General features: G+C 42.6%; 1 protein-coding gene across 1 annotated transcript; it reads right to left on the bottom strand.

Annotated features, from left to right (window-relative positions):
• Positions 1-148: 148 nt before the first annotated feature.
• LOC115139602 (zinc finger protein 292-like) lies at positions 149-20,540 on the bottom strand. Its single transcript, XM_029677160.2, has 8 exons — positions 20,361-20,540; positions 10,051-10,205; positions 9,679-9,757; positions 9,272-9,407; positions 8,881-9,083; positions 8,229-8,365; positions 7,854-7,995; positions 149-7,696 (listed from the first exon to the last, which is right to left on the bottom strand). Exons 1-8 carry the CDS (start codon positions 20,517-20,519, stop codon positions 698-700), a joined length of 8,010 nt encoding a protein of 2,669 aa, XP_029533020.1. The 5' UTR covers positions 20,520-20,540; the 3' UTR covers positions 149-697.
• Between the last annotated feature and the right edge of the window lie 345 nt (positions 20,541-20,885).

Below are 20,885 nucleotides of genomic sequence, written 5' to 3' on the forward strand. Positions count from 1 at the left end.
TATAAAAGTTATTTTTTAATAGATCATTCTACCAATTTCCCTGAAAGCTATTTTTCCTGTGGGGGAATATGTTTTCTAATCCCCTATAATTAAAACAAAATGACATATGACCACTTGATAAAAATGAACACCAGTGAGAAATCCAAGCTATAATAAAACGTTTATCTCAATTAAGTTAGACTGCTGGTGGCAGTAATTGATTCAAAAAAACAATATGTACACAAAACATTGTCTACATACAAATAAAAATATACAAGGCATGTTGAAACAACATTCACAAACTATACACAAAACCACATTCCATTTTTTTAAAGACCCTTTCATTAAATGTCCCATGGGGATACTTAAAGGATGTTATGTTTTCCCCCTCCATTTAAAATGTTGTTTGCAAAGGCCATATAATGTGCTGGGAAGCTTCATAAATACAAGCATGCTTAATTTCTCCTACCCATAACACCATATAAAATGAGCTCAATATACACTGTATAAGAGAAGGATTTTTACAGACTAAAGGTTACAGTAAATAACTTGTATTATTGTATATTTTTAAAACAACTTTCACATAGTCCACTAAAAAAATGGATTTATATTTTGCAGTGAAAAATGAAAATTCTAAGTATTATTGTTTTTGGGCACCATTCAGCTGCAGGTTGAAAACCGTTCTAATCCTGAGTTACCGTGTTTCGACAAGAAAAAACTATTTTTCTAATATCACTGTGGGTCGCATTTCCTGGAGCTGCTTTAGCAGATTATCAGCAACGTCTGAAAAGGCTTTGTCTACTACAATTTTCACATTGTTAAGAGATGTCAGCTTCTGAGGGTTCCTGAACTCAAGGGTATCAAAGCCTTTTGGGTAATGCAAATATGCATCTGACCTTTTGCACAACACTGTAGCGTTTCCGAGTTGAATCCTCTTCTTTACAGAATTTTTAGGTGGGTTTGACTGCTCTAAGAACTTTAAGAAAGACATCTCGAACCCCATGGGCTTAAAGGAGGTCAATGTTTCACTTTGATCGTTCATTTCATCCTGGGTAAGGACAGTGCTAGAGGAGTCGTAGTCAGATCCATTTTCTCCACAGCAAACTGCATTACTCCTAGTCAGTCTGGACACTCTCTTGCGTTTGACAATTTTTTCTAAATTAATTTTCCGTGGTCGCCCTCTCTTGCGTTTCACCACCACAGAGCTATCAGATACGGTTTCTGAAGTTTCATCATACGAGGGTTTGGTGTCAGACAGTCCGCCCTGCCCCCTTCTCCGTAAGGCGGGTTTTGAATACTCGTCATACTCACTTCCTTCTTGGCCCGTGTCTGCTGTGTCCTCACTGTCGGATATCTCGGATGTCGTCTCGGACTTGGAGTCATCGCTCCTGCCAGACCGAGGGTTCCTACGTCGGGGGTATTTCTTGCAGAATATGAAGTGGCTTCTCTGCTCTTCTAAGTATCGCTCGGAAAGTCCGTGCCCCATGTAGTGCTTCATGATGCTCCGTTCAGACTTCAGCACTGAATCACAGCCCTTTATCATGCAAGGGTATTGCAAGGTGGACTTCTTTATGCACATCGCAGATGCTTCATCCTTAGTTTTCAAGGAAGGTTTTCCATATTTAGTCCAATGATTTTTTTCCGTCTTGTCAGTTTTCTTTTTGTCACCTACCTTCTCTGTAATCTTTTTGTTGCTCTCTATGTTTTCTTTCCCATCACTTGATTTAGTCAGTTGGTAATGGGAATTCTTGGTGCTGGGTTTCCCAAGATCTTCACTTTTCCGTTGGTTCATCAGTTGGAGTTTGTAAAGGTCATGATGCTTTTTCATGGTGTGCCTCAGAAGGTTTGACTTTGTAGCATAAGCGTGGGCACAGCCATCAACATCACACTGGAACATCCCATCCACAGATTCCATTTTGGATAGTTTTGCCTTGTCGTGTTCTTTTTCAATATGTCCTATATACTTCCAGAAAGCAGTGAAGGACGTTGTGCACCCTTGCTGATCACAACTGAATCTGCCTAGGTTGATGTTGGACATTAGAGATCCTGCTTTATCCAGGTTGAACTTGTGAAGCTGGAGGTAATGCTGTAACAGGTTGGGGACATCTTGGAATACTCTCGAGCAGTCGCTCACTTGACATCGGAATTCCGTTACCTGGGTGACTTCCCCCTCTGGTTCCTCATCCATAACTCTCTCCTGCCTGATGTCTTTTTTCTCAGCCGGTTCATCATTTTGATCATTTTTCATTTCACATGTGGACAGAGCAGACTGATGGACAGCCCTGTAATGGAGGATTAAATTATGCTGAATGGTGAAGGCCGCTGCACATCCTTGATGAACACAGCGATATGGCCTGTATGGACTGAAAGCATTATTTGCCTCAGACTTCTTCTCTTTTGTCTTCTTGGGAATTTCAACTTTAGGCTTTGGTCCTCTCTGCTGCTTGACTTTGGGTGACGTTTCTAGCGAGGGACCACAAACCTGAAGGGGATCTGACGAAGCCGGTGTCATTGAAGCAGCTCTGTCTGTCAGATAGCCTCCAGACTGTTGACTGTAATGACTAGGCATAGAATGAACTGGTATGTTTTGTCCGTTTGACCATTGATCAGTATCAGGAGCAGTCATTAAGGGGACTTGCGGTATTGTTGAGCAGTGTGCATTCATTTGATATTCAGATGTTGGCATCAATGGAGTCACTGTCTGATCATGCATGGGTATCCTTTGCATTGGCTGCATTCCCATGGAGAGACTGTTATCATTAAATCTCGAGTTAGCCATGCCTTGAGAAGTCCGCTGTTCTAAAGGCTGCAAGTGGTATTCTTGCTTTGTCCTTTCTCCTGAAGCAAACAAGTTGTTTCCAGTCACATCTTGATTTTGGTTAACATCCGGGAGTGAATATTGACGTGTAATATTCTCTGTTATTGAGTGGGGAGCTGTGACCATCTGACCAGACAAAGGAGGCTCTGAATGCACACTTGGTTTATCGTCTTTATTAACAAATCCAACCGTGTTGCTTGACTGGCACTTCATTTTTAGTTGAGCAATCTCCTGCTGTGTTAATCTGTGAGCTGTCTGACAGTGTGCCCTAAGGTTTGAATTTCGGGTAAAAGTCTTATCACACATTTGACAAGAGAATGGAGCAAATTTCCCATGGTCTTTCTTAATCGAATTGATCATCTCATTGGTGTAATTGTGAGTCTTGGTGAGGTGTTTTAAAATGGCACATTTTGTCATGGTCCTGTAAGTGCAGTTGTCACTCTCACAGGCAAACGGCTTCATTAAGCCGCCAGGAATCTGTATGTCCTTCTCTATTAAGACATTAGGCCTGAATGACTCAGTATCATTGCCGTTAGCTTTTATGGAGGAATACGTTGGAGCAATATCACAGACCTGTTTGTCTAAGTCTAGCCTCTCTAATGCAGTCTGAATGTCCACCATCCAATGCTGTTGGTTTACAGGTGTTAGATTGGGACCAAGATCAACATCATTTGCAACAATACTGGTAGGTGCAGTAGCCTCATGGTGTTGAGAGGAAGCCTCTCTGAAATTAGTGAAACTCTGCATGGATGCGGCTCCGTTCATTTGGTCAGAGGACACAGAGGGGATTCCGTGATCAATCGTCGTGGAAGGCTCAGGACTTTGATGAGCTCCAAAATGTGGTACAACATTGGTTGCTGGATTGGACGACACCGGACTCAAACTGGCATTTGTGTCAGTGCTGCTTGCTTGAGATAAACTGCTTCTTCTTTGGAAGTCTCCAGCTAAAATCTGTTCACGCAATCTTTTCTTGACATTATGTTCTGTACTCTTCCTCTGTCTCTCTGCCAGTTCACTACTTGTTGCTGCTGGACTTTGAGGTGGAGGGTCTGGTGAAGTGATCTGCAACATAGGGTTTGTCATAAGATTTTGTGCCAAACTGGCCATTGCAGCCAGAAGTCCATCATTAGACAGCCCTCCTGAACTGGAGACAGAATCAGAAGTTCCCTTTACTTCTTTCATCTTCGTTAGTGTTTCTGATCTGAGTAAATGATCAATATGGTCAGTGGGAAGTCTGTGAAGTGAAACCGTAGGGTTGTTTTCTGCAAGCATCTGAAAGAGAAGTGGATCAGAGAATGCACTGCTTCCAAACCCAGGGTCACATGACTGTGGAAGATAACCATCTCTATACGACTCAATTTCATTCTTCACTTGGATATTTCCTGTGTGCTGTATAACTGTACTTTCTGGCAAGCGCCCGACAGGTCCGTAGGGGCCGCATGCATTTTGGAATGTTGGCTGGGGAATTGCTAAGGGCTCAAACACATTGGAAATATTTGGAGTATCCATAATTTGTTTAAGAATGTCATCAGGTTGTTCGCCATCATTTGCAAATGGTGCAGTAGGGTTATACAGTGAAGATGGCGGGGGCTGAGTATTGAGAAGTTGCTCTGAATTCAGAAGATCCAGAAATGATGAAGGCAAGTCTGCTGTCAGGAGTTCAGTCTCATCAAAAGCTTTGCAGTGTGCACGCTTGGATAAATGGCCTCCAAGTGATTTGGGATTTGTAAATCCTCTACCACACCTAGAGCAAATGAATTTTCCATCTTTAATAATAGCAGGCCACTTTGTTCTTTTGTTACGCTTGACTTTTTTGCCCATCTGATTCTTTGCATCTCCAGAGTTTATCGTGCCATCTTGAGATGCACTGTTGCTTTTTGCTAGCAAGCTTCCTGCAGGGGCAAAGTGGGATTCCATGTTGGTTTTCTGCAATCCTCTACTTTTAAAACCTGGATTATTTTGAGAGGCTGGTTTGTAGGAAGGTGCAGCATTTTCCAGTTGATTTGAAAGACTGGAGTCTTTCAGAATGTCCATGTAAGAGGGGAAAACAGGCTGGAGACCATTATCCATAGGTGATGGTTGGAGTGGCTCTGCTGGTCTTTCCATATTAGATCCCATCATATGACGGGACGGAATAACATAAACATCCATTCCTCCACCGACAGCATCCATTTGTGGCATCCCTTGAATGTTTGAAGGGTATACTTGGGAGGCATAACAATTCTGGATTTGGTTGTTTCCTGGTGTTTGTAGCCATGGCATACTAGGTGGTGCATATTGATTGGGGTTGTTTCCTAGCTGGGAGAGTACAATTGGATCTAAGATGTTGTCCATTTGATTGGGAAAAGCCTGGCTTTGGACAGCAGCTGAATGGGAAGCATAGGAGTGGTGTGAGTTTGGGTACTGGGGTGGCTGAATGACATTCTGCCTATGAACTGGGACAACATTAGCCTGTTGATGTTGTAGTGGAGCAACATAGTTATGGCTCCCAATCAGAGGAACACTCAATGGGATAGCTTTCCTGGCCTTTTCAACTTTTTCTTGTTCCCTGATTTTTTTTTTAGCAAGTTTCCATTCAGTATAAAACTCTGGGTGAACTGCTTTCATGTGCTTGGTAACACTTTTGTAGGAGCTGTAGTTGCGATCGCATGTATCCAAAGCACAGTGGTGTCTTTCTTTCTGTCCTTGGGGTGGGGCAAGAGCCGTTGGTAATGGGTGTTGCTGTGGGGCAGGAGTGCTTGGTAATGGGCTCTGCTGTGGGGCAGGAGTGCTTGGTAACGGGCACTGTGTTATTGAATTCTCTGTTCTGCAACCAGTGGCTGGCAAATGAGTGACTAGTGGAAGAAGTGTATGAGATGCATATGGGAGAGTTTGAGGCATTGGAGTTGACAGGTAATTGGGGGTCTGGCTTGCTGCTGACATGGTAACAGACATATGTGGATGCTGTTGTTGTAATTGCACTGGTACTCTGTAGTCCGAATTGTAGTTCCTGGATCCATAACTTCTCCCTTTCAGCAAACCCTGGTCCTGACCTTGTAACACATTTGGCTGTAAGGCATGGTGCAAATCCCCAGTATCTTGGTATGAAGCTAATGGATTATGTGGCTGTGATTTGGGTCTCATATAGTCATATGCAGCAGTCACTGAGGGGTCTTGGGGTCTACGTTGCAGTTGATTTGGGTCGTGCATTTGTGCATTTCTGGTCGACCGAATCACAGAGCTTTCTGAACATGGGTAAAGTTCTTTTTCTTGTGGCTCACTGTTGTTCACGTATCGTCGATCATTCTGAACAGGACCTTGAGAAGCGTTCAGCAGGTGGTCTATAGAGTGCTTCACCGCGACAGATGCTGGTGGATGAGAAGCCTCATCAACATCCTCTGAGAAGGAAGCCTGATCAGAAAGCATCCTCTGGTCCAGAGAATGAGAAAGGTCGGAGTCTGTAGCTGGGTCCTCCTCCTCTTTTGTGACATGTTCCTCCTGGTGAAGATCCAACTGTGACTGAGAATGGAACACTTTCCCACAGTTAGGGACTTTGCAGGTGAACGTTTTGTAATGCTGTGACTCATGGTCATAAAGCTTATATGCTTCATTGAAAATCTTCCCACATCTAGGAAACATGCATCTGGCTTTAAATACGACATGTTCTTCCCTGTGTACAAGCAGCTCTGTGTTAGATAGGAAGCAGGCCTTGCAGTTCAACTGTATGCAAATGTAAGGTCTGACGCCACAGTGCACTTGCAAATGATCGTTAAGGTGGGTGACATTAACAAACTGGCGACGACAATATTGACAAATCACCTTTTTGCTCTGCATTTCAAGGAAGCGCTTGGCTTCATCGTTTTCTCCATGTGCTTTCACATGGACAACAAGATTTCGGAAATACTTGAATCCCTTTTTGCAGTTTGCAATAGGGCATGTGTTTTCCTCAGTGCTGCTTTCGGTCTTAAGTCCAGAGACTTTGGTCTGAACCATTTCTGTCTGAAGCGACTGCCCATTTTGTTCTTGAGATTCGCCATTTGCATCTGTTGTCCAAAGTTGATTTTCAGTCTTAGCTTTTAGAGCCGCTATAACAGGAGCAGCCGTTTTGGGATTCGCCAATTTTTTATTTGTTTTAATTGCAGCTAGTCTTTCCTTGCATGATAGCTTTACGTGTGATGCCACGTGTGGTTCCAATGTGTCTTTTGAGGTGAAGGTCTCTGCGCATATCGGGCAGCTATAAAGTCCATTTTTGTAGTGAGTCTGAGCATGACGTACAATCCTGTGACCCAGAAACTCCTTGTCACACAGAACACAGTACTGCATATATGCCTGCCAGTTTCTAAACCTGGCCGAGATGAACCCTTTCTCTCTCAGTTTCTTTGTCTCCCGGTTTTTCTGTCTTTTATCGGCTATTTCATTCAGTTCATGTGTGGTGTCAATAAAGCAGTCTGTGACGTCTCTGAATCCTTCCTCACCCTGAGCTGTGTCCTCCTCCTCGGTGGCCTCTGGGCTCTCATTGTCATTCAGCAGGTCAATGGAGGACACAATGGAGGCCTCCTTGCCCATAAGGGTCAGGCAGTGACGCTTCAGTGTCTTCCAGTCCCAGAACTCAGGGTCAAAAGCCCACTGGGTCTTGAACACCAGCAGAAGCTCACAGCGGAGCGAGTTGGGCACGGGAAGATTCTCTTCCTCCAGCTTCTGGTCCGGTTCGTTGTAGAGAGTCTCCACGGCGTAGTAGGAGTCCACTGTGGGTTCCAGGAGGAACTCTGTCAGCTGGCAGGCCCGCTTTACCTCCAGATCAGTGGGCAGCAAACAGGAGATGGTTTTGCAAATGGTAGCCTTGGTGTTTACGTCACTTGATTCCAACTGTAGAGCCCGTATGCACATGTCAACGCACACTGGCAGTCCAACCTTGTCCACCTGTAAAATAAACAAAAAGGGATATTCTTTGAGTCTCATTGGAATTCAACAAAAGAGTACATAGCAAGAAGGTGCTGAGTATACAATGTTCATGTTTTTTTGTATCTGCATGCACAACACTGAACAAAACCATTTATGTATCTGGAATGAAGCTTACTTCTGATTGAATGACTTTGATGAGGAAGAGGATGTGGAAGACTGTTTTGGACAGCAAAGACATCTGACGACATCTGTCCAGGAAAGTCTCTTCAGACGACTCTAACCGCTTCAGCAGTTTGCTCCAAAACAGTGTCAGCTCCCTTGAGGAAATAAATAATAATCATGATATAATTCTATAATCTCCGATTTATCTGAAGAAAGATATTACAGTAAAGTATAGACAATGGTTTAAAAAAGAAAAAGAAAAGAAAAAGGCAATTTTAAGTTAAGAGGGAAGGATTAATAACACAATATTCATACATTGCATATGTCAAACAGAGATAGGAGGGCTTCAATAAGGCGGGCTTTGATGTATGAAATGTTGCAGTGTTACCAGGCACAGTAAGTGTCTCCTTGGAGAAGCTGCCGTGTCAGAAAGGCCGAGCATAGGCTGAAGGCTCCCCTCTCATCCCCTTCTGACTCCAGGTTACAGATCATTTCTAGTGCATCGCGGCAATCTACGTTGGAGAGCTGTGTAAAAAAAAATATATATTTTTTAAGCAAGAGTAATTGCATTCAAAACATATTTCACTGTCCACTTGATGTCTGTGGTATTTAATAGCTTCCTTAAAGCTAAGCTCCGCATAAGGTAAAACAGCGCCACTGGTCGCCACAGGCACATTTGTAATTATTATTTAAAAAAACATTTTTTAACAGTACATACTCTAGCTGTATCGTGTGTGTAATAGTACATACTCTAGTTGTATCGTGTGTGTAATGAAGTCCGAGAACAATAAAATGGCTTAGCTCTTGTAATATAGCAAACAGACAGACATGGCAGTTTCACCGCTACGGATTCCAGCTTTAAGCTGCCATGAATATTTCAATATTTCCATGCCCTCTTGTGGATGATAACCTCAATTTCGTCCAATTTAAATCAATAGAGAAGACCGAGCAATTCTGAATGATGCAATGAAACCACGGGCCTGACAATTAAACACTGAAAAACATTGTCTTTTTTTCACAGACTGCCCCAAGTAACCTACCTCCTCCATTAGTGGTTCCTGTGCTGAGACGGCACACAAGCAGACAAGGTACATCTGCTTAAAGTGCCCTTTTCCTTCAAACTCGGGATACTCTGCACATGCCTTTGCCAGCAGTACAGCCCTCTCCATGTAGTTCTCCTTGATAAGGTGCTTTACTCTTAGCTCCAACAGAATGGGTCCCTCCAGTTCAAGGAACTTATGAACTAAAGAGAATGATGGGGATATTCAGGTAAAAAAATTACAAATATCATTGTTGTATAAAATACTGGTTCAAGACTTGAATAACAATGCAGGGGATGTCCCAAACGGCATACTACTTTCTACATAGTTCCGAGAAGTATATAGAGAAAAGGGTGCAATTTTAGATGCAGAATATTAAAAGAACGCTCACCTTTCTCTGTTTGTGGCGACTCGTTAGAGAGAAGACTATGCAGGGTAGCGTTGGTCCACACACCAGTCTCCTGGGCCACGGTAGACAGGAGGGACAGCTGTGTGATGCCATTCTCCTGCAGCTGGGATTGGGCTGACTGCAACACAGGACTCACTCTGACACTTTTCTCATCACAGTAAGTACTTTTAGAAGCAATTATGCATTTAAAAATGGTGCAGCCAAGCAACACACATAATATATTATGGAGTAGATCTCTTAGACAAAATTATAATGACGTCCTGAACAGATAAAGTAACTAATTCAGAAATACAGTAATTCTACAGTAAAACAAGGGTAGCTGACAAGATATCTTACTGAATATAAAAAGAGAAACATTTCACCCTGTGTATGACAATTTTGCACTTTACCTGAACAGATGATTGGAACTCTTCCCACAAGGCACCTGGGAAGTGTTCTGGCAGGGAGAGCAGCAGCTCCACACAGCTCCTGTACAATCAATAGGAAACTAAATGAGGCAACCCAAACAGCTAAATTCATGATGACTAAACCCTTTGAAATCTTGAGCAGTGATTTAAACATGATCATCTGAAGAATAAAGCCAGGTCTGACTTGTAATAATCAAGAATAGTAAAAAAGCACATCAAAATAACAACTGTTTTTATTCTACATGTAGGGTGTATAATGAGGTTCGTCTAAACAAATGACATGGCTAATAATCTCACAAGCACACGGAGAACAACAAGCACATTACACCCCTCCAATAAGACAGGTGTACTTACAGTGAGAGCCTTTCAAGTACGAGGGGAACGTTTTCACATTGGGAGGAGAGGCAGGGGGAAGCCTGGGCATAGCTCAGCAGAGCCACTGTGTACACCTCCACCAAGGGCAGTGGGTCCTCCTCCATCCTCCATCGACCAGCATACTCCACCAGAGTCTAGAGACAGTGAGAGAGGTGGGGAAAGGTTAGAAAGAAAACACTGACGTTTCCAAAACTGCAAAGATATTGTCTGTGAGTGCCACAGAACTGATGTTACAGGCAAAACGCAGATAAAAATCCAACCAGGAAGTGCCGCATTTTTTGAAACCGCCTCATGCCAATGCCTCCTTATATGGCTGTGAAGCAGCTAGGAGTCAGCTTACGTTTTCCACGTTTTCCCCAAGGTGTCTGCAGCATTGTGATGTCTTTTTAGGCATTTCCATTGGAGAATGGCTGTAAGAGACCATATAGGGCGAGTGGACGCATGGTGTCTCCCGGAGAAAACCTCGCGTAAAATACTGAGGTAGCCATTTTTCCCATCGTTTCTTATGAGAAACCAACTGCCTCCACGGATATATTATCGAATACATATGTTAAAAACACCTTGAGGATGGATCCTAAACAACGTTTGCCGTGTTTCTGTCGATATTATGGAGCAAATTTTGAAAAAAGTTTGGCGTTATAGTTGAAGTATTTTCGGTCGATTTCTCAGCCAAGCAAAAATCTCGCCTACAAAAATATTATTTTGGGAAAAAAGGAACATTTGCTATCTAACTGGGAGTCTCCTGAGTGAAAGCATCTTAAGTTCTTCAAAGGTAAATGATTTCATTTAGTTGCTTTTCTTATTTTTGTGAAAATGTTGCCTGCTGCCAGCACAGCCTAGCATAGCATTATGCCATGCTAAACTTACACAAATGCTTGTCTAGCGTTGGCTGTAAAAGCATATTTTGAAAATCTGAGATGACAGTGTTGTTAACAAAAGGCTAAGCTTGTGTTTGAATATATTTATTTCATTTAATTTGCGATTTTCATGAATAGGATACGTTGCGTTATGGTAATGCGCTTGAGGCTATGATTACGCTCCCGGATACGGGATTGCTCGTCGCTATAGGTTAACTGACTTGCCTAGTTAAATAAAGATTAAATAAAGGTGTAAAATATATATATATATATATATATTTTTTTATCGGACAAATTGGGTGTCCAAAAATACCGATTTCCGATTGTTATGAAAACTTGAAATCGGCCCTAATTAATCGGCCATTCCGATTAATCGGTCAACCTCTAGGTCACTCCAGTAAGAGCTCCCTCGTTTGTTCTTCAGGAAATAAAGGGCCAGAGCTAAGGCTAGCTAGATGCTAGAACATGACCCTATATGACACGTAAAAGGTAACACAAGGTGAGAGGATAGCTGCTAGACATCAGCAGGTCTGTAACTCAACCACCACAACAAACAGTTTATTGAACCCCTTCCCGCCTGTACTGATCAACAATTTTATGGAGAAAATGTATTGTCTCCATGTGCATTGAGATTCACATCTCAAATGACAAAAAGCCCCTTTACTAGTTATAAAATCAAGGCATTGAGGGGTTCATTAGGAAGGTTTGTGCAAGGCAGACATGATTTGAGGCCTGCCAGTCACCTGCAGAGGAGAAGTGCAGCCAGGGAGGTGAACTGAGCCACAAGCAGCTCCATTAACACCTTCTCACCCAATGGCAAGTTGGCTCCACTGCTGAAGAATGACTGATCACCTCCAACTCAAAAAACAACATCCTGCCACCTGTAAAACTAAAAGGTTACAAATATGCAGTGTACTTAGACACACTATAGCCCACAGTAGCTGCTTAAAAATCTCTCCAGTCTCCTGCTCTCGCTTTTTAATTCACCTGGGCTCTGGTCGGCGCGAGTGGAACACAGCAGTTACTGGATCACAAACAACTATAAAAAGGCCTTCAAAACAACCCTTCAGCCTGTGCTAATCTTTACTGCTAGAATATTTAGCTGATAAAAACAACGCTCCACATCACATGAACAGATAATCTGTAAAGACCACACTGACTGTCACTGATACACATATCAACCCACCACCACATGCTGGTAAAATGTTCTATATGAAGTGAATCAGCACAGGGATATAATCCATCAACGTCAAACGTTCTGAGAGAGACAAAGTTGAAGTCAGAACTTTACATACACTTAGGTTATTAAAACTTTTGGCAAGTCGGTTAAGACATCTACTTCGTACATGACACAAGTAATTTTTCCAACCATTGTTTACAGACAGATTTATCTTATAATTCACTGTATCACAATTCCAGTGGGTCAGAAGTTTACATACACTAAGTTGACTGTGCCTTTAAACAGCTTCGGAAATTCCAGAAAATGATCTCATGGCTTTAGAAGCTTCTGATAGGCTAATTGACATCATTTGAGTCAATTAGAGGTGTACCTGTAGATGAATTTCAAGGCCTACCTTCAAACTCAGTGCCTCTTTTCTTCACATCATGGGAAGAATCAAAAGAAATCAGTCAAGACCTCAGAAAAAAAATTGTAGACCTCCACAAGTCTGGTTCATCCTTGGGAGCAATTTCCAAATGCCTGAAGGTACCACGTTCATCTGTACAAACAATAGTACGCAAGTATAAACACCATGGGACCACGCAGCCATCATACTGCTCAGAAAGGAGACGCGTTCTGTCTCCTAGAGATGAACGTACTTTGGTGCGAAAAGTGCAAATCAATCCCAGAACAGCAGCAAAGGACCTTGTGAAGATGCTGGAGTACGCAAGTATAAACACCATGGGACCACACTCCCAAAAGTATCTACATCCACAGTAAAAACGAGTCCTATATCGACATAACCTGAAAGGCCGCTCAGCAAGGAAGAAGCCACTGCTCCAAAACTGCCATAAAAAAGCCAGGATACAGTTTGCAACTGCACATTGGGACAAAGATCGTACATTTTAGAGACATGCCCTCTGGTCTGGTGAAACAAAAATAGAACTGTTTGGCCATAATTACCATTGTTATGTTTGGAGGAAAAGGGGGAGGCTTGCAAGCCAAAGAACACCATCCCAACCGTGAAGTACGGGGGTGGCAGCATCATGTTGTGGGTGTGCTTTGCTGCAGGAGGGACTGGTGCACTTCACAAAATAGATGACATCACGAGGGAGGAAAAATATGTGGATATATTGAAGGAACATCTCAAGACATCAGTCAGGAAGTTAAAGCTTGGTCGAAAATATTCTTCCAAATGGACAATGACCCCAAGCACACTTCCAAAGTTGTGGCAAAACGGCTAAGGACGACAAAGTCAAGGTATTGGAGTGGCCATCACAAAGCCCTGACCTCAATCCTATAGGACATTTGTGGGCAGAACTGAAATTGTGTGAGAGCAAGGAGGCCTACAAACCTGACTCGGTAACACCAGCTCTGTCAGGAAGAATGGGCCAAATTTCACCCAGCTTATTGTGGGAAGCTTGTGGAAGGCTACCCGAAAGGTTTGATCCAAGTTAAACAATTTAAAGGCAATGCTACCAAACACTAATTGAGTGTATGCAAAGTTCTGACCCACTGGGAATGTGATGAAAGAAATTAAAGCTGAAATAAATAATTCCCTCTACTATTATTCTGACATTTCACATTCTTAAAATAAAGTGGTGTTCCTAACTGACCTAAGACAGGGCATTTTTACTAGGATTAAATGTCAGGAAAACTGTGAAAAACTGTGTTTAAATGTATTTGGCATGTAAACTTCAGACTTCAACTGTATCACAGCTGCCAGACACAGCTGAGGTCAGAGGTCATCTGTATTTCATTTAATTGTGAGCTGCCCAGTGTGCCTACTGTAAGCTGTGACTGGACTAGGATTTACCCTGCTTTTCTCCTGATCAGCCAGCCTACAGGGAGGTCGTCAGTGACCTAAAGTGTGGTGCCGGAACAACAACCTCTCCCTCAATGTCAGCAAGACCAAGGAGCTGATCGTGGACTACAGGAAACGGGGGGTGAGCACGCCCCCATCCACACCGACAGTGCGGCCGTGGAGCAGGTAGAGAGAGATTAAAGTTCCTCGGTGTCCAAATCACTCGGTGTCTAGCTTCTACCCCCAAGCAATACAACTGATAAGTAGCTAACAAAATAGCTACACGGACTGAGTTCACCTTGTATCTTTATTGACCTTTTATGTCAGTATTTGCACTCTCTGTGCAATCACAGGGCCCTACACTCTCACACACAGTCACTCCAACACACACACACTCACTCACACAAAATATGCACATACATTTATACTGACTTTACACATCTGCACACCCACTCACATGAAAGCTGCTGCTACTCTGTTTATCTTACATCCTGTTGCCTAGTCACCTTACACCTATACACTTCTACCTCCGTCACTCCAGTATGTAAATAAATATTTCCTGTATATAGTATGCTTACTTAAATTGTGTATTTCATATTTCTTATTCCTCGTGTTTCTATCTTTCTAGTATTACATTGCCTTTGTGATTATTGCATTGTTGGATTTTGAGCTATCAAGAAAGGCATTTCACTATAGTTGTGCATGTGACATTCAAATGTGTAACTGTCTCCATACACAGCCCCTATAAACAGAGAAAATCAAAAGCACTGGACAAAATTCATTCTAACTGGTTGTTTGCCTCATCACAAATCTGTGAGACCAAATAATTTTCTGAAGAAAAATAACAAATGAAAATAAATCAAATGATCAATTGTTCTTATTTAGGCTATAATCTTTATTTAATGTAATATACCTACATCCTTGTTGCAAAGGCTCATGGATGGAATAAGCCTCATGTAAACTAGATACATAGAATCCTATTTACCCCTCCATTTTGACCTAGAGAAAAGAGGCAGGGGGGGGAACCTGGGCTGGCACTAGCAGACATCTGGTAGAAAGCACACACACTGCCAGACAGTTCCGCCAGCTTAAAGGCATCCGCATGCTTCAAATCCGAAACAGTTTGTGCATATATTATGACATTTGACATTTCTGTTGGTTTAGTTTTTTCGGCTGTTAGTGCACACATTTTTCCTGAGGCGAGCCAAAGTGCGGTAGCCGAAGTCTACACCCCTTCATCTGTAATAGGGCAACAGTAGGGATTCTTCAATTAAGTGTTCGTTGTCATTCAACGAGAGACTACTCATTTTCATGCACATTTTGTCACTTGAGAAATACTGGAACAAACATCTTATTTCGATTTAAAAATGGCATGACAAAGACCTCTTGTGCAAAAACATCTAAATTAATTACAGATTTCTTGAGTAATTTTAGATTAATTCTGACTATTTTGAGGAAGTGTATGCTGGCTATGGTGTCTCAAGAGGGACAAACGTTACCATTGCTGCATTTGACTTGTTTTTCAAGCAAAGGTCTTTTAAGGGAGTATGCGAGGCACATACATTCACTTTGGCTTAGCAGAGTTCTGCTAGGGGTAAACTAAACCTAGTATGCAGACGCCTTAACAGCAAAGTGGGATCATCCATATTCATCACTCTCCATGCAGAGACCAGGGGCAGCGGCGTGTCTCCACTCTCCAGACAACACTGGCACAGTGTATCTAAGAACCCAGCTGGCCACCTGGGGAGAACGCTCTTTCAGGGATCATTCACCAAGGTGGTGGTGCATAGTGCAGCCGAGCGTGCTAGGGTGGAAAACAAACATTTCTCGAAACACAGACAGCAAAGGGAAATGCAAAAAACAATGTAGGCTGCTTGAAAAATGCTTTATTATCTTGAATCTCCAACAGAGACTTAAAATAAGAGATGTTATTTTGTTTTGTAAAACACACAGCGTTGAATTCAAATGTACATGATTTAAGTGTTGAGATGAAGAACCATGTTGCTCATCTGTTCTCTCTCTGTGTCCTTACATCCTCCCACACAGCACAAGGACAGTCATTGCCTCTAGCCACAGATAATCATCCATGCTTGATATTCTACTGCAACAATGGCTGCAACATCAAAGACTAAAAAAAACTACACTCAGTAACACATTTCAACAGAGTAAGAAACCGGATGCTAATAAGGTCTGCTACAGTGCTTTTAAGGTGAATTTAGATTAGCCAATGCAGAAGAATTAAAGGGATACTTCGGGATTTTGGCCCTGATTGAAGTTATAGGTACTTTTCCTGGGGCCAATGCTAACTAGCACAATGGCTGGAAGTCTACGGGTATCGGCTAGCTGTACCCCTAACTTCCTTCATACTGGACACCGACATAAAAATGGTATCCACGAATTAATCAAAGGCCCTCATTGCCAACATCCTGAAGTATCCCTTTAAGTACTAGGGAGGTAATGATTCACCGATATACATCGGTCCCCGTTTTAAAAGATACAAGTGCATTGGTGAAATTAGAAGACGAAATTAGAGATCCTTGGCCATGTACACCAGCGGTGGGGTTTGCATCGAAAGAAGGATTGTAATTGTGCAGAAAATAATCCCATATGTATTGTAAAATAGGGTGGTGGATCTTTTAGGTTATGGGGCTATTTTGCTCCCACTGGTCCTAGGGTCCTTATTAAGGTCAACAGCATTATGAACTTGACCCGGTAACAGGATATTTTACCCCAAAAACTGACTTACCTCTGCCAGGAGGCTGAAACTAGGCCGCAAGAGGAACTTCCAGCAAGGCAATATTCCCAAGCACACATCAAAATTGACAAAGAAACGGTTAATTAACCACAAAATCAACATTTTGCAATTGCCATCTCAGTCCCCGGACCTGTGGTTTGAATTTAAGAGGGCAGTCCATAAGCGCAGGCAAAGGATATCAAGGATCCAACTATGCACGGAGGAATGGTCTAAGATCCCTCCCAATGTGTTCTCCAATTTAAAAAAAATATATATATTTTTTTTTTAAAAAGGCTCAGTGCCGTTATCCTCACAAGGTGAGATATTGAAAACAGGGCTGCCAATAATTTTGACCCCCATCTTTAAGAAAAAATAAATAGAGCTTTCTCTACGCAATTGTATTAGTATAAAATAATATACACTGCTCAAAAAAATAAAGGGAACACTTAAACAACACAATGTAACTCCAAGTCAATCCCACTTCTGTGAAATCAAACTGTCCACTTAGGAAGCAACACTGATTGACAATACATTTTACATGCTGTTGTGCAAATGGAATAGACAACAGGTGGAAATTATAGGCAATTAGCAAGACACCCCCAATAAAGGAGTGGTTCTGCAGGTGGTGACCACAGACCACTTCTCAGTTCCTATGCTTCCTGGCTGATGTTTTGGTCAATTTTGAATGCTGGCGGTGCTTTCACTCTAGTGGTAGCATGAGACGGAGTCTACAACCCACACAAGTGGCTCAGGTAGTGCAGCTCATCCAGGATGGCACATCAATGCCACAGGTTTGCTGTGTCTGCCAGCGTAGTGTCCAGAGCATGGAGGCGCTACCAGGAGACAGGCCAGTACATCAGGAGACGTGTAGGAGGCCGTGGGAGGGCATCAACCCAGCAGCAGGACCGCTACCTCTGCCTTTGTGCAAGGAGGAGCAGGAGGAGCACTGCCAGAGCCCTGCAAAATGACCTCCAGCAGGCCACAAATGTGCATGTGTCTGCTCAAACAGTCAGAAACAGACTCCATGAGGGTGGTATGAGGGCCCGACGTCCACAGGTGGGGGTTGTGCTTACAGCCCAACACCGTGCAGGACGTTTGGCATTTGCCAGAGAACACCAAGATTGGCAAATTCGACACTGGCGCCCTGTGCTCTTCACAGATGAAAGCAGGTTCACACTGAGCACGTGACAGACGTGACAGTCTGAAGACGCCTTGGAGAATGTTCTGCTGCCTGCAACATCCTCCAGCATGACCGGTTTGGCGGTGGGTCAGTCATGGTGTGGGGTGGCATTTCTTTGGGGGACCGCACAGCCCTTCATGTGCTAGCCAGAGGTAGCCTGGCTGCCATTAGGTACCGAGATGAGATCCTCAGACCCCTTGTGAGACCATATGCTGGTGCGATTGGCACTGGGTTCCTCCTAATGCAAGACAATGCTCGACCTCATGTGGCTGGAGTGTGTCAGCAGTTCCTGCAAGAGGAAGGCATTGATGCTATGGACTGGCCCGCATCTGGGACATCATGTCTCGCTCCATCCACAGACTGTCCAGGAGTTGGCGGATGCTTTAGTCCAGGTCTGGGAGATCCCTCAGGAGACCATCCGCCACCTCATCAGGAGCATGCCCAGGCGTTGTAGGGAGGTCATACAGGCACGTGGAGGCCACACACACTACTGAGTCACATTTTGACTTGTTTTAAGGACATTACATCAAAGTTGGATCAGCCTGTAGTGTGGTTTTCCACTTTAATTTTGAGTGTGACTCCAAGTCCAGACCTCCATGGGTTGATACATTTGATTTCCATTGATAATTTTTGTGTGATTTTGTTGTCAGCACATTCAACTATGTAAAAAAAAAGTATTTAATAAGAATATTTCATTCATTCAGATCTAGGATGTGTTATTTTAGTGTTCCCTTTATTTTTTTGAGCAGTGTATATGTATATATTTTAAATACAATATAGCTCACTATTTCAATTTATTTTATAGTCTTTTTCGCTGATCTTTATCAAGGGTGCCAATCATTTTGGACACGACCGTAGGTAAATGAAAATTCGGAGCATGTCGGGAGTGTGTTGGAGGCCGTTTGCTGAAATTCTCCCGGAGAATCTAATGGTTTGACTTTGACACTAGCAAATCATGAGCCAATCACCACAGAATTTGGGACATTCCAAAAGCATACTTTTTGATGCCTACCCAGGTGGACTGAAACCTCATGCAGTGTTAAATTTAACACTCCGTAAAATGTTGTGGATTACAGCGCAACGCATCATATTTGGGGAGACCGGAGCTGTGTCACATCTTATGACTCTTTTCAACATTATTAGAAAGACCAAGGTCTTGGGTTGAAACGGTTCCTTTTTATCCTTTAATCTTATTCCAAAATGGTAACGCTTGCAATGTCAAGAGTTGTGGTTTCGACTCCCGCGGGGGTCGCTCATGACTAAGTTGCTTCGGATGAAAGCGTCTACTAAATGGCATATTATTATTATATTGCCAGTGATTACCTATCAAACACACTGCACTTGAAAAAAATGTATGTAGACTACAGTCTTAGAAATACCCAGGCTATTTTTGATTGAACAATATTCTTTACAAAATTAAACAGTTTATACTTTATAGACCACTGTTCATGTTTCTGTTACTAAGCAAATGATATACTATTACAGAAATCTTAAGTATTGGTTTAGCGGATTCAACAACGGTTTAGCTAATTTACCATTGTAAATACTGTGGTAAAGACCTATGTTCAGGTTTCTGTTACTATGCAAATGATTACCGTAGCAAGCTTCATGCTTACACAACAGAAAAAAAAGGTGGCAGGTAGCATAGCAGTTAGAGCGTTGGGCCAGTAATAATTTTGATTCGATATGAACGTAGATGGATTTATGTTTCTAGAACCGTAGCATAATGGATAATATATTCAAGTTTAGATGGGGTATTTGGCTGTTTTGGCTTCCAGCGCCAATTCGCCCTTTAAACTGAACATGTAAGGTCCTTGAAATAAGGAGTAACGTTAGGCTTCCTTTCGTCCAATATTGGGCTAACCCTGGCCGTGACCCCACTCTCCTAGTGTGTCTCAGGGAGAGTGGGATATGCCCAAATCACAGTTCCAATTCACACAGTGCGTATAAATACACACTTGTACATTTGTGAAATAGGACAGATCTAAGCACCCACCAAATTATTACTACATGAAAGGGCCAGGAAACCAGTGAAGCACCTTCAATATAGAGCGTCAGACTTGACGTGAGAATGTGTTTCACGAAATCTAAAGGATCCCTTTGACATTCTCACAGTAAGGCAAACTGGTCATGAGGAGAGGGGTTGGGGGAGTTTGAGAAACAGAATAGCCTACCTAACGCTAAGAAGAAATTGATTTCATACCGCACATTTAGGAACAATGATAACGTTCCCAAGCTGGGTAACTACAGTTACATATACCATTACAATAAAAGCTAGCTAATGTCGCTAGCTAGGTAACTAGAAAAACGGACAGTCATTGTTATAGTTTTGTTTTACCAACAGCTGTATAAATCCCTGCGTAAATTAGACATGACAAAGCAAGGATAATACACCTAATTGCGCATATGATAATGCAATTATGTCGACACAAAATATGAAAACCAACTCGCTAACGTTAGTCTTATTGGCAACTATCGTTAGCTATGCTAATGTCTGACAGGCTCGAGGGGTTATTTTGGAATGACCAGCACGCACAGCGAAATAAATAACTAACCTGGCAAAAGTCTTGGCAATACTGAGAAGACGACTGAGTCGGAGATTCCGCACTGTTCTTCAGCGCGATTGCTAATTCTTGTAATTTCTCTCGAAGTGCCGTAATCGTTGCACTGCTATGTGTATGTGCGCTGCCTTGTTCGGCCTCGTCGTCCGCCATCTTCACACCCAACTCAGTCGCGTACCACTGCCGCGTACGCAAACAACATGTGACCAGAATCGTTTACGCACTGACGCAAAATCAAGTGTGGTCCATGGCGGGGCACCCTACCACTGCTACGTTGAAAACTAAGTGGTAGTAAGTAGCAGGCTACATGCATTATGTTTTTTGTATGTGCCTCAACTATCATAAATCAACAAAACTTCTTCAAGTGCCCAAAAAATTATGAACTGGTTCTTTACCATGAGTTTTGTAGATTAGGTTATCAGTTCAAAACATCACTAGTGATTGTATTCATCACCCCTTTGATTTCTAAGCTCCATGCTGGTCCCACAATTTGTATTTAACCAGGTAAATCGACTGAGA

The sequence above is a fragment of the Oncorhynchus nerka genome, linkage group LG13 (genome assembly GCF_034236695.1).
Source record: "Oncorhynchus nerka isolate Pitt River linkage group LG13, Oner_Uvic_2.0, whole genome shotgun sequence".
Taxonomy (NCBI): domain Eukaryota; kingdom Metazoa; phylum Chordata; class Actinopteri; order Salmoniformes; family Salmonidae; genus Oncorhynchus; species Oncorhynchus nerka.

Excerpts from the sequence above, each read along its gene's own strand:
- LOC115139602 (XM_029677160.2), bottom strand. The coding sequence starts at position 20,519 with ATGGCGGACGACGAGGCCGAACAAGGCAGCGCACATACACATAGCAGT. Across the intron at positions 10,206-20,360 it reads ATTGCCAAGACTTTTGCCAG|ACTCTGGTGGAGTATGCTGG; the intron begins GTTAGTTATTTA and ends CACTGTCTCTAG. Across the intron at positions 7,996-8,228 it reads GGAGACACTTACTGTGCCTG|GGAGCTGACACTGTTTTGGA; the intron begins GTAACACTGCAA and ends TATTTCCTCAAG.